Source organism: Chionomys nivalis, chromosome 7 (assembly GCF_950005125.1).
Source record: "Chionomys nivalis chromosome 7, mChiNiv1.1, whole genome shotgun sequence".
NCBI classification, from domain to species: Eukaryota; Metazoa; Chordata; class Mammalia; order Rodentia; family Cricetidae; genus Chionomys; species Chionomys nivalis.
The window spans coordinates 86,717,806-86,733,512 of NC_080092.1; the positions used below are offsets into that span (position 1 = coordinate 86,717,806).

Here is a 15,707-nt window from a genome sequence, read left to right on the forward strand (position 1 = left end):
AAGAATCTTGCAGCTTTTGCCAGTTTTTGTTTTTTGTTTTTTCGTCTTGTATAATTTTTTTTTTTTTTTTTTTTTTTTTTGCGGGGGAGAGGTTGAGTTTTAAATTTTTTTTCCCCAACTGCATGTGCACATGAGCAGGAATGCGTACGTGTGTGGTCACTTTTTTCCTACCACCTTTATACGGGTTCAGGCTGGTTTCTCATTCTGGTGCCAGGCTTGCACAACGTATGCCTTTACCAGCTGAGCCATCTCTGGTTTTGAACTTGCTATCCTCTTGCCTTAACCTCCAAGTGGTGGGACTACAGGTATGTGCCACCACACCTGACTCTGGTTGTTCGCTCTCTTCTGTTTGGTACTGAGGGTGGCACTCAGGGCCTTATGCATGTTTGACATACAGAGCTACACCCTACCCTCAGTTCTGAGAGCCAGGATGACTGGTGTGGTCACCCAGCCTGTTTTGTACTTTTTAATTTTGGTTTTGTTTTTACAGTAAGAGACATAGGTCTTGACTTATGAGCCAGAGAGAGATCTGCATTTTCTCAGTAGAGTGAAATTTACTGGTAACAGTCTACAGATGAGGAAGTGAGAAGCACCAGTTGCTAAAACTGAAATTTCAAGCTAATGAACTCATTTTAGAGGGCTAGGGAGGGTGGGTAATGAGGAGGCCTGGGAGGGGAGGAGGCTGGAATCCCCAGCTGGGACTTCTCTGTTCTTTACATCATACACTAAAGTCTTTCCAGGGTGAAACCTGAAGCATCATCACAAGTAAAAAAAGAAAAATAATTGTACACAAATCAAGCTGAGAAGACAGAACAGCAGAAGCATAACACGAGTGCCAGCAAAACAGGCAGTCTACAAGACATCAACTCCATGCAGTAGCCACAGAGCCAGGCCCTGAAAGCCACTTACTTTTCTCCGAGTGCCACCCGGAGGCTGCTCTGGGGTAGAGAAATTGATTGTTGGCATTTTGTTGTTAGCAGAAGACACACCCACATTTAGACCAGCAATTATCACACTTAAGACTACAGTTAATAACAGAATCCACTTAGGTCATACAGCACTGCACACTACACAGAGCCGCAGCGAGACCGATGCAGCCTCAAGGGACTTGCACATGAATGTGAGCCTCGTCCACAGCTACCGCCCTGGGCACACATTACTTACCATCAGCATACTGTGTTACTGTTCACAGGCCTGTTTCTGAGCACTGCACTTGGTGAACAAAATCCCACTTTCCCCTCCCTTGGTTCTTTAACTCCACTCAGGCCAGTCAAGTTAACTACCACTGAACTACACGCCCATGCCCCAAACTCATGGATTTTTAAAATTTCTTTAAAAACTTGAAAATTTTTTAAATGATTTATTTACTTTTATTTTATATACATTGGTGTTCTGCCTATATGTATATTTATGTGAGGGTGTCAGAGCTCCTGGAACAGACAATTGTGGGCTGCCATACGGGTGCTGGGAATTGAACCTGGGTCCTTTGGAAGAGCAGCCAGTGCTTTTAACTGCTGAGCCATCTCTCCATCCCTTTTAAAGAATTTTAGCACTTATTATTGTAAGTGTGCTCGAAGCAGGAGACGGCTGTGGAAGCTGGTTCTCCTCCATGTGGGCTCTAGGACTGATCTTAGCTCTTTAGGCTTTTTTGTTTGTTTGGTTGGTTGGTTGGTTTTTCGAGACAGGGTTTCTCTGTAGCTTTGGGGCCTGTCCTGGAACTAGGTCTTGTAGACCAGGGCTGGCCTCGAACTCACAGAGATCCGCCTGCCTCTGCCTCCCGAGTGCTGGGATTAAAGGCGTGCGCCACCACCGCCCAGCTCGTTAGGCCTTTTTTCAGATAATATCTTGATATATCTCAAGCTGGCCTAGAATTTGTGACAATCCTCCTGCTGCAGCCTCTCAGAGTACTGAGATTACAGTCATGGCCCATTGTGTCAAGCCCCAAAATTCACTTTAAAGTCACATGGCTGGTCGGCCACTTCGGAAGAGTATAGAGACTAGACTGCCTTTTGTGGACGTGGGGAGGCTTGTCTGTTTTAGGGCAAACGGTGTTTTCAGCCCAGTAGCACACGTCTAAGAGATCCGACTGCTGCCCAGCTCAATTCTCAAAGTTAGAGGTGTTTGACTCTGAACTGAGTACAGAGGTGGCCTTGGACATTAGCTGCTGGGAATGAAACAAAAGAGTCACAGAACAACCAAGTGACCTCCTCCTGCTCACAAATCCTCTGTGTGTGCCCTCGAGTCTTTCCATCAAAAGTAATACAAATCAGTAACACGGAGACTGGAGGTGTAGGGCAGTGGGAGTGGACCTGCCTGGCAAACGACAGGCCTGGGTCTCATCTGCTCAGCACGCAAGAAAAAGTAAAGGGCTTCCACTGTAAAGTACAGGGCTGGTTATACATTTTCAAACATCTTAAACCACACAATTTAAGTACCTTAAACTTGAGCAAATCAGAGGAGGAAAGCTTAATCACCAAGGAAAATGCTTTTCATTGGGTACACTGAGTAAGTATCCCATTACTTGCCACAGAAAATTAGAGGAAGAATAATGTGGCCTTGGTTTCTCAAAGCAGTAATGGTTCCTCCTCAGACAGCAGTTTTCTGGTATACAAATAACAGAAGCGACTGCTTACAGCAGTTAGTTAAAAGTGAGACGCCAAATGGGGGGAGGGCAGGGAGGGTTACATGAACTCCAGTTGACAGAAGGCAAATTCCAAGTTGTGTAAGACTGGGAGATACTGTCTACACTGAGCTGTGAACATGCAGAGAACAACTCTTTACCAACCTCAGATCACAGGCTAGATGCTGTCAAGACAGCCAGAGGCTAGGTATGGTGGCCCATCCCTTTAATGCTGGCCCCTGGGAGGTGGAGACAGAGGGATCTCCACGAGTTTGAGGCCAGTCAAGGCTACATAGTGGGACCCTATCTCAAAACAAACAAGAAAAAAAATCCCATCAAAGACGAGACATCCAAAGACCACCCCCTCAGCCAGAAACTGAGAATCCACTCATTCCAGTCACATAGTCTGCACTATTTGTGACTGACTCTTTATTAATTGAACTTGCAAATCAATTTCTATAAAAAATTATTAGTGTGTGTGCGAGCACATGTGTCATGGCAAATGTGGAGGTCAGAGGACAACTCTGGGATTGGATCTTGTGCCACCTCCACATGATTCCAGACAAAACAAGCATCTCATCAGCCACAGAGCTTAATTTTAGAGCATTTTATTCCCATTAATGTTGAGAGGGAGATGAGACTAGTAACAAAACTTATTCTTGGTTCTATTAGTTTATACTGTAATAATTTTTTAAAGATTTATTTTATGTATGAGTGCTCTATCCGCATGTACGACTTTATGCCAGAAGAGAGCATCAGATCACACTAGAGACGGCTGTGAGTCACTATGTGGTTGCTGCGAGCTGAACTCAGGCCGTATGGAAGAGCTGCCAGTGCTCTTAACCACTGAGCCATCTCTCCAGCTCCTATTGTAATTTTTTATTGGTTCTAATTAAAACAAAAAGAGCCTATCGTTTTTTTGATTTTTTTTTTTTAACCTAAAAATGTAACACTTTGACCAAGTCTCTAAACACCACTACTCCAGAATTTCTGTGAGATTCTTTAAGGAAAATAGGTTAATAGTACCATCTAGAAATTAATACATTTGGGTTTTCAGTTTATTTGTAGATGCTGTGGACTGCTGTTTCTTCACCTAGACTATCATGACAGTTGGAAACAATGGGGCTACACTGTTTTGTTATAATTACTTTTTGGTTTTTAGAGACAGGATCTTGTTATACATCTGCCATCTGCCTTTGAATTCCCTTATGTAGTGCAAGATGGCCTCAAACTCATGATTCTGCCTTGGCTCTCCAAGTGCAGGGACAGCAAACAGGTGTGTGCCAACATGCCCAGCCACTACTACTATTTTTACAGAGAAATTTTTTTCTACCTGAACTAAGATCATCATTTCCAAAAGGACTTACTTTGGAAAGGGCCAAACAGGAATGTCTGCGCTTGTTAAATCTCAAAGGGCAAACCTACTGGCCAAGGATAACTGCTTGATTCATTCACACATTTCTTGGAAAGACCAGATTAAAAAGGAAGCCAGTTGCATTTCAAACCGCTAACTTCTACAGATTGATCTAGTCAGCAGAACAGTGATAAATTATCCTGAAATGATGGCAAAATGCCACACTGTACTTACCTCCAAATAGTTCCAAATCTCTTAAGCCCTCAACAATGAACTTTTCCGAGACCCACCGCTAAAGAGGAAAACCCCAGAGAGAATTAGTATATCTTCCAAGCCACAACACAGTAGCTATCAGCCTTTAGAGACAAAACCCCACAAAAATATAAAAACAAGCAGTACAGTCAGACCCATGTCCATGGACAGGTTGAAAAGGATTTTGAAACTGGCTACAAACAGTAGGTTCATTTCTTTCTCTGGTCTTCTGTATCTAACATGATTGGTTCATAAATGTGACAGAGGGGAAATACAGGGAACTGTCCCCAAAAAAGTGTATTTTTTCCTCTCCTATATAGAAACTTGTTCCATCTTGTTTATTCCATGGATACTCTCTTTTTTTGTTTTTGTTTTTCAAGACAGGGTTTCTCTGTGTAGCCCTGGCTGTCCTGGAACTTGCTCTGTAGACCAGGCTGGCCTTGAACTCACAGAGATCCGCCTTCCTCTGCTTCCTGAGTGCTGGGATTAAAGGTGTGCACCACCACGACCCAACTTTCATGATATTCTTTACAGAAGTCTTGGATCATCATTGCCAATTTGAAAAGTATTATTGGAATTCAACACATAGAAAACAAGAATCAAAGAATTCTTCACAAGCCTCCATTAGTTTATAAAATGAGACTCAGCATATTCCATGTTCTCTTATTTACAAGGCTTTCTTTTTCTGTTTGTTTTTATCTTTTTGAGACGGGGTCTCTCTCTGTAGCCTAGCCTGACTTTAAAATCTTTAATCCTCCTTCCTCGGTTTCTCAAGTATGAGATTACACCACGCATAGTTCTTTTCTTTTTTTAATAGCATCTATTCATTGTACAGGAGGATGAATTTCCTTATTTTCACACATGCAGATCATGTACCTTGATCATATTCATAGCCCAGTACCCTCTTCTTGCCCTTTCCCCACTCTGTTTCCCCTTTCTCTAATTTCATGTGGGACTTGCATAGAGGGCACACTCATCTTCTCGGTGTCACATCCATGTACCACACATGCCCAGTATGGGTACAGAGGCCATTTACAAGGGTTTCTGAAGACTTACTTTCTATCAAGTTCCCCAGGACTAAACTAGCACAATCAATGTACACCTCGCTCGTCCATTTCAGATGAGTGTTAGATTTCCATTATACTAATCAGGAGTCTGGTTCCACCTCAATCAGGCCAGGTTAAAATAGGAATGTGGCTCATATTTAAAAGCAACGGAATCCAGATTCTGTTTCACTTTGTGACTGGTGTTAAAGTTTGGCACAGTGGCATTCTTTCCACTGAGCAGAGTTCAGGCAGAGGAGAGGGTTACATTTTCCTCTTAATTAACGCTGAAGTTTATTTCTTACAGTGTTACTTGTTTTTACACATATAAACACAAGAAAGGGAAGATTAAAGAACATCCTAAAACAAGCTATATGATACGCACTGAAACTATAAAATCACTTTGTCCTTTTCTGTGACAATTTTTTTCTGAATTAAAGAAATAAGACCTCCCCGATTTAACATAAAAACTTCTGTGCACTATACCATATAATATTTGAAAATGATAAACCCATGTCTCATAACACTTAAAAATGACTAAAATCTTTAAATAATCATTATCACATTAAAATATTAAGTACTTGATAAAATCAATGAGGATATTTTAAGAATTGTTTAAGCAATATACTTTGTTGGGGAAGGGACAACATGTGGGACTCATCTCTCCTTCCACCACATGAGTTCTCAGGGACAGAACTCGGGCTGTCGGGCTTGAGTCAAGGCCTGGACCTGCTCGGCCAGCTCACTGGACCATGGGACACTTTTAGTGAGGTCACTGCAGCTTATTTATAAGACACTCAGTCTAATATTTATTCTTACGGCCAATCTGGTAAGACTTTTATTCTAAAATTTTTACAGGGAATATGGGAACCAAGTCCGCACTACTACAACTACACAGCTGAGCTTCCTGCGTTTGGGGAAATCAAAGGCGTCAGCACGCCTGAGCGCAGTCGTGCGCAGACTGAGATCGGTCTTGGTCTGTGAAATCAGTTTTATGGCCATGTTCTCTCTCCTGCCAGGTGAGGATAATAGCTTTTGTCTCACGTATTTGTTTTGTGCGCGTGTGCCAAGGTGTGTATGTGCAGACAGAGGGCATATGGGACCTCTATGTCGGTCCTAGGAACTGAACTCAGGCTGCCAGACTTGACAGCAAGCCCCTGCATCTGCTGGGCCAGCTTACTAGCCCCTGATAAAAAAAAAAATTAAGGTATAATAAATTCTTCCAGTTAATTTTTTTTTTTTTTTTTTTTTTTTTTTTGGTTTTTTGGTTTTTCGAGACAGGGTTTCTCTGTGGTTTTGGAGCCTGTCCTGGAACTAGCTCTTGTAGACCAGGCTGGTCTCGAACTCAGAGATCCTCCTCCTCCCAAGTATTGGGATTAAAGGCGTGCGCCACCACCGCCCGGCTTCTTCCAGTTAATTTTAAAGACTCTTCATTATATTTAGAAATGCGTTCCAGTAACTATAATCTGACATTGACTTTAAAAAACATAAATCCATGAAAAATAGAAGCGAGATCTTTACCAGCTATGTAACCACATAGAAAAAGCCCAAATTATTTAGCATGTGACTGATTAATTCATAAAACAAGCCACCTTCCTGTTTTTCACCAGACAATTCTGAGTGTCACAGTAAAACAAGACAAAGCAGCCACCACAATGTCCACCCACACTTTACTTTTCAGAAAAGACAAATAGAAAGTCAGAAGAATGGAAACACTCACCCTAATCCGCTCTGGTTTACTTACAAGAAAAGACATGGGTTCCTACTGTGTAGACCTACTTCAATTTCAAAAACTTACACCTGAAAGGAAAATAGAAACATGGAGTTGGTTAAATCTTTTTATACAACTATCTTTTTCTCCCCTGTAGCAAAGGCTAGCTTCCAACTCACTACACAGCAGAGAATGGCCTTGTACTCCTGAAACCCGTCTCTACACCCTGAGTGCTGGGATCACGGGGTGCACCACACCGGGTTCTGCGGTGATGATGGAGCCAGGTGTTTTCTTGAGGGCTAGGTAGACACTCTACTGAGCAACACAGCCAGCGTAGATAAAGCTTCTCTGTGGAACAAAATGCACTACTGGTCTACCATCCCAAGGTGCCATACCAGACTCATAACTTGCTAACTTCTGAGTATTTGTTTAGAGTTGTGTTGAGTGACAATAAACTTGGATATACTTTGAACAAGTACACTCTGAAACTGTCATTTCTATGAGAAAAGTTTGGAGTCAGGCAGGCCAGTGCACTTCCTGTATCCCCAAGACTCAGGAAGCTAAGGCGGGAGGACGAAGAACTGCAGGCCAGCGTGGGCTTCATACACAGCACAACCGTGGAGAGGAAGGCAGGGCAAGGTGGGCCGGAGGAGTGAGGCACAATGGAGGAGTGGTGGAAGAAATTTCTTCGACTCAGAGAACGGCAAGTGCAAAAGCCACAGTTAACACAAAGTGCACAATGAGTGAGATTCCTTTAAAAACAAAGTAGAGGTGTCTACCACCCCCACGTCTGCCCCCTTCCACACAACACTCCACGTCTGCCCCCCACTTCCACATATCACTCCACGTCTGCCCCCCTTCCAGACAATACTCCACGTCTGCCCCCCTTCCACACAATACTCCATGTCTGCCCCCCTTCCGCACATCACTCCACGTCTGCCCCCCACTTCCGCATATCAGTCTACTTCTCCCTCCACCCCAATTCCCCCTGTCACTCCAGTACAAGACTGGCCAGCAGAAGCTTCAGGCATGCAGTCCCCTCCCCTTCTTTTCTTTTTGAAACAAGGTTTCTCTGTGTAGTGTGTAGCCTTGGCTCTGATGGAACTTGCTCTGTGCATTGGATTGGCCTCTGCCTCAGGAGTGCTGAGATTCCACTGGACTTTTCTTCCTTTTTTTTTTTTTTTTTTTTTTTGAGACTGTATCTCAGGTAACCAGGGTGGTCTCTCACCAGAGACACAACAGAGGATGACCTTGAACTTCTGGCCCTCCTGCCTCTACTTCCTGAATGCTGGGATTGTGACACCACACCCTCCCAATAACTTTTTTCTTTGTCTGATTTAATGAAAGTTAAATATTGTAAACAAAGGTGTAATTTTTGTTTGAATTAAAATGTTCAGTAAGCTGAGATGACTTTCCTTTCTTTCCTGTTGGGTCTTAGCCACTGTAGGCAGGCACTCTACCTGTGACTTTAAGACAAAGGCCTTTCTTTAGACAGTTTGGCTTCAAACAATCCTCTTGACCTAAGTCAAGGGCTGAGGTCACCGGCAGCCAGCTGTACCTGGCTGAGAGGGTAAAACTATTTACTGGTAATAGAACTGTGTACTTAAGAGATTCTAAGGGTTTTACAAAAGAAAAAAACATTTTAAGATGGGTGTGCTATTGCCCTTGCCCGCTAATCCCAGCACTTGGCAGGAGGCACAAGGATCAGGAATTCAAGGTCATACTTGGCTATCTGTGACTCTGAGGCTAAATGATGTGTGTCAAAACAAAAGAAAAATTTAGACCTGAATGCTGTACTGCAGGCGGGGTGTCAATGGCAAAGACCTGTAATCTTAGAATTACTGAGACTGGGATGGGAGGATCAAGATTTCAAGGCCAGCCTGGCAATCCAAGAGATCCTCGGTGAAGGAAAAAATATCTAAAAACAAATAGACATTTATCTGAATACTGAGGGACTTTTCTACTTTGTGTGACATTAAGACCACAGTGCTACTTTCAAATGCCCTTAAAATACAGAATTACAGTGGAAGGATAAAACGTCATTCAAAGCATTTTTATCAAGAACATAAGACACCATAATACACTGGCCAAGCGATATTCTTAGTAGATAGACACAGAAACAGCCTTTTTATTTATTGATTTGTGGTGCGAGCTATCCAGCCAGGGCCTCAGGCACACTAGACAAGTACTCCACCACTGAGAACACCATCCTAGACACAGCTTTGCTACTTAGGCAGCTAACTACTTAAGCAGCAGTTATTGTAAGACCTTACTACCACTTGAGATGACTGAAGTCCTCAGAATTAAGAATGAGGCCTCAGTTTTGGCTAGCATGACTAAATCCTATCACTATGCACAAATTCAAAATCTATTTTAGGATAGCCAATATTTACATTAAAAGTATAGGTTGGAGCCAGGTGGTGATGGCACATGCCTTTAATCCCTGCACTTAGGAAGCAGAAGTAGGTGAATCTCTGAGTCTGAGGCCAGCCTGGACTACATAGTGAGTTCCAACCCTGTCTCAAAACAAAAACAAAGAAAAAATTATAGGTCAGGAAAGCTGAGCTGAATAGAATTTGCCTAGCATGTTCAAGGTCCTAAATTTAATCCCTAGTATAAAAATAATTAGTTTTATTTTTCTTTATCTGAAAGAGGAGTAAATGAACCTGGAATCTAGGATAGGTTGTGGCATTGCCAACGTGCCTTAAAACCCCAGAGCCTGCCGGGCAGTGGTGGCGCACGCCTTTAATCCCAGCACTCAGGAGGCAGAGGCAGGCGGATCTCTGGGAGTTCGAGGCCAGCCTGGTCTACAAGAGCTAGTTACAGGATAGGCTCCAAAGCTACAGAGAAACCTTGTCTCAAAAACAAACAAAAAAAACCCAGAGCCTATGTTGGGGTCAGGCCTCTGGAAGAAAACCAGGCAGTTTTCATCGAGTGTGCACCTCCTTAAAGGGGCCTAACTACAGCAATACAAAATGGCGTAAGATGCATGAGGCACTCCAGGGAGTAGGACCTTAACTGGTTGTGGAAGTGGGATGTGCACCAATAAACAGGACAGGGGATGGACGAGAAGGAAGGAACAACTTCTTATGGAATTGAGCAGAAACATGGCTGAGTGGCAGTGGGCCTTGAATATCAAAGGCGACTTAAAGAAAATGGAGATCCCAAGCCGAGAGTGTGACTATTATCTGGTATTTGCTGCATTATGCAAATGTGTATCGCCAGCTTTGCCAACAGTGCTTGTGGCAGTCATCACTCAGTAACACTGAGTAACTGCCAGAAAGTGAAGTGTGTGAGGACCATGGACAGGCCTTTGGTGTGTGCTAATGCCAGGCTGTATTCGCAGGGGGAGGAAGCCACTGTGAGCTTTCAACAGAGATGACACACAACGGCGGTCTAAGCAGTGTGTCTTACATCTTGTTGCACCCACAAATCACTTAGAGATCTTGTTAAAATTCTGCAATTCAGGTCTGGAGTGGGCTCCAAGTTCTGACACACTCCCTGGAAATGACAACGCTGCTGGCGTGTGGACCACGGTATTAACTAAGATTTGAGAAATCTTGTCTGGAAGAACATTCCAAGAAACGTTGCTCTACAAAGGAATGAAGAAAGGGAGGGGTCAAAATGACCCAGAGGAAAGCAAGCTGGTTAGAAAACAGTGTTCCTGGAGATAAGAGCCTTAGCAGTGGAAATACCAGGAAACAGATGAGTGGCTATGAATGAAGAAATTATAAAGCTGCCACAGCTTCCCAAGCTATCGAGCTCATTCTCTGCCCTTTGAATAAGGAGACAGGGTCTCCTACAAATAAAGCTGATCTACGACACTGTGTAGCTGCTCATGACCTTAAACTTCTGATTCTTCTGCCACTAGGCTCCTAGCTGCTAGGATTACAGGCCTGCATCACCGAGCATGGCTGGAGAGTATCTTTTTATCTATTTATTTGTTTTTCGAGACAGGGTTTCTCTGTAGCTACGGAGCCTGTCCTGGAACTAGCTCTGTAGACCAGGCTGGTCTCGAACTCACAGAGATTCACCTGTCTCTGCCTCCCGAGTGCTGGGATTAAAGGCGTGCGCCACCACCGCCCGGCTGGAGAGTTATCTTTTACAAACTCTCCTAGATATATGGCTGTGTGGTCCGACTGAAAACCGCAAAGACTTAATACCTTATCTGGGAACTGATAATAACTATAACTGATGATTCTAATTGTGCGTTTGTGTTCTTGAGTGATCAAAGAGAAATGGAAAGCTCGGAGGTAGAGGGGGCTTAATGAGAGGATGAGTTAAAATATTTAATCAGTGTGTGTGTGTGAGTGTGTAGAGTGTGCACATGTGCACAAGGGTGTGCAGGAGGGATGCGTATACAAAGGCCATAAGAACACCAGGTGGCTTTCTCTGTCAGGTTCAATAATGTTGAAAAGGATTATTATCTTCCAAAATGAGGGGATAGCCATTTGTTAGAAAAGTAGTATTGATATTTAAGAACAAGTTAAATATGGCTATCTGGATTTAGAGGTCAACAGCTAAGGCTGTAAAAGTGACTGAAATCCAAAGCTGGAACAGTAGCTCATCCTTGTAATCTCCGCACTCAGGAGACAGAGACTGGAGGATCAGTTTAATAGCATCCTTGACTACAACATGTCTAAACAAAACAACAAAAGTGGAGTCTACTCTGTGAGTTTGAGACCAGCCTGGTCTACAAGAGCTAGTTCCAGCCGGGCGGTGGTGGCGCACACCTTTAATCCCAGCACTCGGGAGGCAGAGGCAGGCGGATCTCTGTGAGTTTGAGACCAGCCTGGTCTACAGAGCTAGTTCCAGGACAGGCTCCAAAACCACAGAGAAACCCTGTCTCGAAAAAGCAAAAAAAAAAAAGGTGGAGTCTAAAGACCCTGCTTCCGCCAGGCAGTGGTGGCGCACACCTTTAATCCCAGCACTTGGGAGGCAGAGGCAGGTGAATCTCTGTGAGTTCGAGACCAGCCTGGTCTACAAGAGCTAGTTCCAGGACAGGCACCAAAGCCACAGAGAAACCCTGTCTCGAGAAAAAAAAAAAAAAAAAAGACCCGGCTTCCTTTCTTGTCCCCAGTCTAACTTTGATACTCATTCCCTAATCACCTCAAGTATCCTATGTTACAGAAGTTCACACTGATCACTTGCTTTCCCCGTGTGTGTGTGTGTGTGTGTGTGTGTGTGTGTGTGTGATCCCCGTTTGTAGGCATGGTCAGGCCAAAGGAGACTGGGTGTCCTACTCTACCACTCTGTGTTCTTCCCTTGAGTTAAGGTTTCTCAGTGACCCTGGACATAGGCTGGCAGCCAGCGAGCTCTAGTATGTGGCCGTTTACATGCGAGCCAGAGATTGGAACTCGGATCTTTATGCTTCAGCAGCATGTTCTCTTATCCAGAGCCACCTCTGGGGCTACCCAACCACACTCGGAACTGTACCGTTACCGCCCGCACTACAAGAGGTACAGTAAAAATTCGCTTGCTCTGACTGATTTTTTTCTATTTTTGTCACTGATCCCCTAAATTTCCTTCATGTCTGAGATCACAACACATAACCAAAATTCTAAGAAACCTAATTAAAGGGTGAAGGGAGCTACCCAGTTCAGCGCTATAATGACTAAATTATTAGGTAGCTTTTTCTTTTTCTTTTTTGGTAGTGCTGGGAATGGAATGCAAGTCCTCACTAATGATAACAAGCACTCAGGCACTGAGCCACAGCAGCACTCTCAAATTTGGTACTTCACTTCTCAGGGCCCAGAATCAGTCTCAGGCGTCGGGTATCTCTAAAGTATCAACTAGTTCATGAAGACCCGTCCACATATTGGAACTTCAACAGGTATTTCAGTAAGACCGATTTCAACGGCCTGGGAGAAACGGGTCAAGTTGAAGTATTTTGGTGTCTTTAGCTGAATGTTGAGCTGAGAAGTTAGCTCTCTATTTCCTAAAATTATGAACGATTTTATTTAATCACTCCCCTTCTGTCGTGCTCACTCTCGAACGCCAGACCCGGTTCCCAAAACTGCTGGGGAGTACTTAAAACAAAAAACACAATCAGGACCTCTTCGTTTTCAACAAAGCAGAAAATAACCCTGATCGTGCTCAACTCGATGCCCGACCAGCATCGCCTGAAGTGAAGGGGTCGAGGGAGGTCAGCACTAGGGTCTGCAGCTACTTTGCGGGAGGGCAAAACGACATCTGGTCCCAGGCACCCCATCTGGAAGCCCCGGAAAAGATGGAGAGGGAAGGCAGGAGCCAGCCTCTCCCGACGGCAACTCTGCTCAGCGTTTCCCCAGTCAGGCCCAAGCCTAGTCCGGCTCTCAAGCTACAACCCCTCAACGTGGGAACCCAGAACCCGGGTTAAACGAGGCCCGAGGAAGGCGAGGGTGAGCCGGGATGACCGCTGAGGCGCGCCCCCGAGGAGATGGACTCGGAGTCGGGCGAGAGGGACCGGCCCCGAGGAGCGCACCAGGCGGCCCCGCCACCCGGTACCTGGTCTAGGAGTCAGAGCGCAGTACCGACTCGTCTCGGCTACGCCTCCTCAGTTTGGTGGCCGCGCTGCCGCAAGGCCGGTTGCTGGGAGGGAGGTACGCAACGTGTCATGCGCAGTGGAAGGAGCCAGAGAGGCTGGCTGAGCCCCGCCCCTCCCACGGAAGAGCCTCCTCCTTTCCACGCCCCACGAAGGAAGTCCCGCCTCTTCCAGATGAGGAAGCCCTGCTGCGCCCCACCCAAGAAGAAAGCTCCGCCCCTCCCGCGGAAGCTGCCCCTTGCCCCGCCCCACGGAGGAAGTCCCGCCCCTTTACTCCGAGGAAGCTCCGCCCCTCGCTTCCCAGGGAGGAAGGCCCGCCGAGCTCTTCTCTCGGAAGAGGCTCCGCCCACCCTGCCCGCAAAGGAAGCTCCGCCTCCTCCCTCCGGCTCCCGGGGTCTGCTTCCCGCGTTACCTCTGTCTTGACGAACCCTCCCTCTGTCGCTGTGGCGGGGAGAGAGCTGCCGGTTGTCTTTCCCTTTCTTTGCTGGGGGCGCCCTTACCTGGGAAGAAGCGGATTTCCTCAAGCTAAAGACCTCACTGTTAAAAAAAAAGACCTCATTGTTGGAGACTGCGGTTCACAAGGGCCCTGGTGCCTCCGTACCGCTCCTGTCTGCAGCAGGAAGAGAAGGGTCAAGGGCCACCTAACTACAGCTACGGGTTTGGCTGGCAGTATTTCCGCCTCTCCCCATTCCATCACCTGGTAGGCCTTACAAGGGCAAACACCTGGAAGGACTTAAATGGGTGCGCTTGGGTCTCAGGCATTAGCGAACAAACTAAAGAGGAAACTCACCCTGTGTTTGTGTCCCAAGTTCCTTCTATGTAAAGCCAGGAAAATTGCTCAACCAAATGAAAGCTATCTTTTTAGTTCCTGAACCCTTCATCCCTAAGTTTTGGTTTATTTTGTTTTGTTTTTTTGTACTGGGTTTGAGACAGAGTCTTGTGTAGCCTAGGCAGGCCTTGAACTCCGAGATCAGCTTGCCTCTGCTGGGATTAAAGCTCGGTGGTGTGTCTATTTGTAGAAACCTATGATGACTTTGCCTTTATGAAGGAAGACAGACCAACGCATACAGGACTGATCAAATGAAGTACTCTAGATGTGGCAAGACTTCCTCCTGTGGGAACTAGGGACTTTCAGTCATCTCAGTTGCTGTGGGTCGCTGTCAAGTAATGAATACTTGTTTTTTCCAGTTCCGTCTCCTCACAGATTTATAGCGGTCCAAGATATGTAAGTTCAGAAACATCCAAACGGGGGCTTGATGGAAATACACCAAACTTACCAGAGGCTCTCACTTACACACTTCTGTAATCTTACCTAGTGCTTTAACATTCTAAAGCACAATCGCCGTCTCAAAATGTTTCTTTCTGCCAGACAGTGGTGGAGCACAACTTTAATCCCAGCACTCTGGAGGCAGAGGCAGGCAGATCTCTGTGAGTTCGAGGCCAGCCTGATCTACAGAGCAAGTACCAGGCAGGACAGGCTCCAACAGAAAAACCCTGTCTCGAAAAAAATAAATGAATACAAAACTTTTGTTCAGAAGTGAACCCAGTGAATTCACAAAAAGCAAGAGAGTGGAAGAAAATTCTGTTTCTGCCAGGTTACATTGTCTTTGGAACTGAGAGTATTGGAGAAAGCAATGAAAAGATACCAGCTTCATTTTGGTTTGTGTGTGTGTGCACTTCACTGTATATATGCACACAACATGTGTGCAGAAGCAAGCAGAGGTCAGGTGTCATATCCCCGGGAACTGGAGTGACAGACAGCTGTGAGTATTGGATACTCTCTCTCCAAAAGCAGCAAGTGCTCTTAACTGCTGACGGTCTCATAGTCCAGGCTTACCTGGAACTCATTCTATAGCCCAGGCTGGCCTTAAACTCAAGAGATCCTCCTGTCTCTTCTGGGATTACAGATGTGAACTGCCACACCAGGCTGTAATTGTCAAGGCAACCTCAAATTGAGTTTTCCTTTCCCCTTTCTTCCCCTTCTCCTTCTTTGGGCTGCACTAGAGATTGAGCCTAGGAGCTCACACGCGCTGAGCAAGCACCTCAGCCCTCAAAGCTCTTAGTCATTACAATGGGATGTGCTAACACAAGGTACTTCATCTGTCCTAATACCTAGTGCCCGGCCACCACATGTTCTAACAGGGTGTTAGCATTTGAGAGTTTACCAACTGGATGACTGCCCGCCAAAGCTACTCAGAGAACCC

General features: G+C 45.3%; 1 protein-coding gene across 5 annotated transcripts in view; it reads right to left on the reverse strand.

Annotated features, from left to right (window-relative positions):
- The window catches only part of Strada (STE20 related adaptor alpha), a 34,433-nt gene extending 20,844 nt beyond the window's left edge, over positions 1 to 13,589 (reverse strand). The window contains exons 1-4 of one of the 5 annotated variants that reach the window (XM_057774187.1): positions 13,467 to 13,589; positions 7,014 to 7,069; positions 4,209 to 4,266; positions 910 to 938 (exon numbers count right to left, since the gene is read on the reverse strand). In XM_057774187.1, coding sequence (XP_057630170.1) covers positions 910 to 938; positions 4,209 to 4,266; positions 7,014 to 7,025 — 99 coding nt within the window. In that variant the 5' untranslated portion in view covers positions 7,026 to 7,069; positions 13,467 to 13,589. Of the gene's footprint in view, positions 1 to 909; positions 939 to 4,208; positions 4,267 to 6,989; positions 7,070 to 13,466 lie in introns of those variants that run through there. The other 4 variants (XM_057774186.1, XM_057774189.1, XM_057774188.1 and 1 more) reach the window with 4 other exon arrangements.
- Positions 13,590 to 15,707: the final 2,118 nt, after the last annotated feature.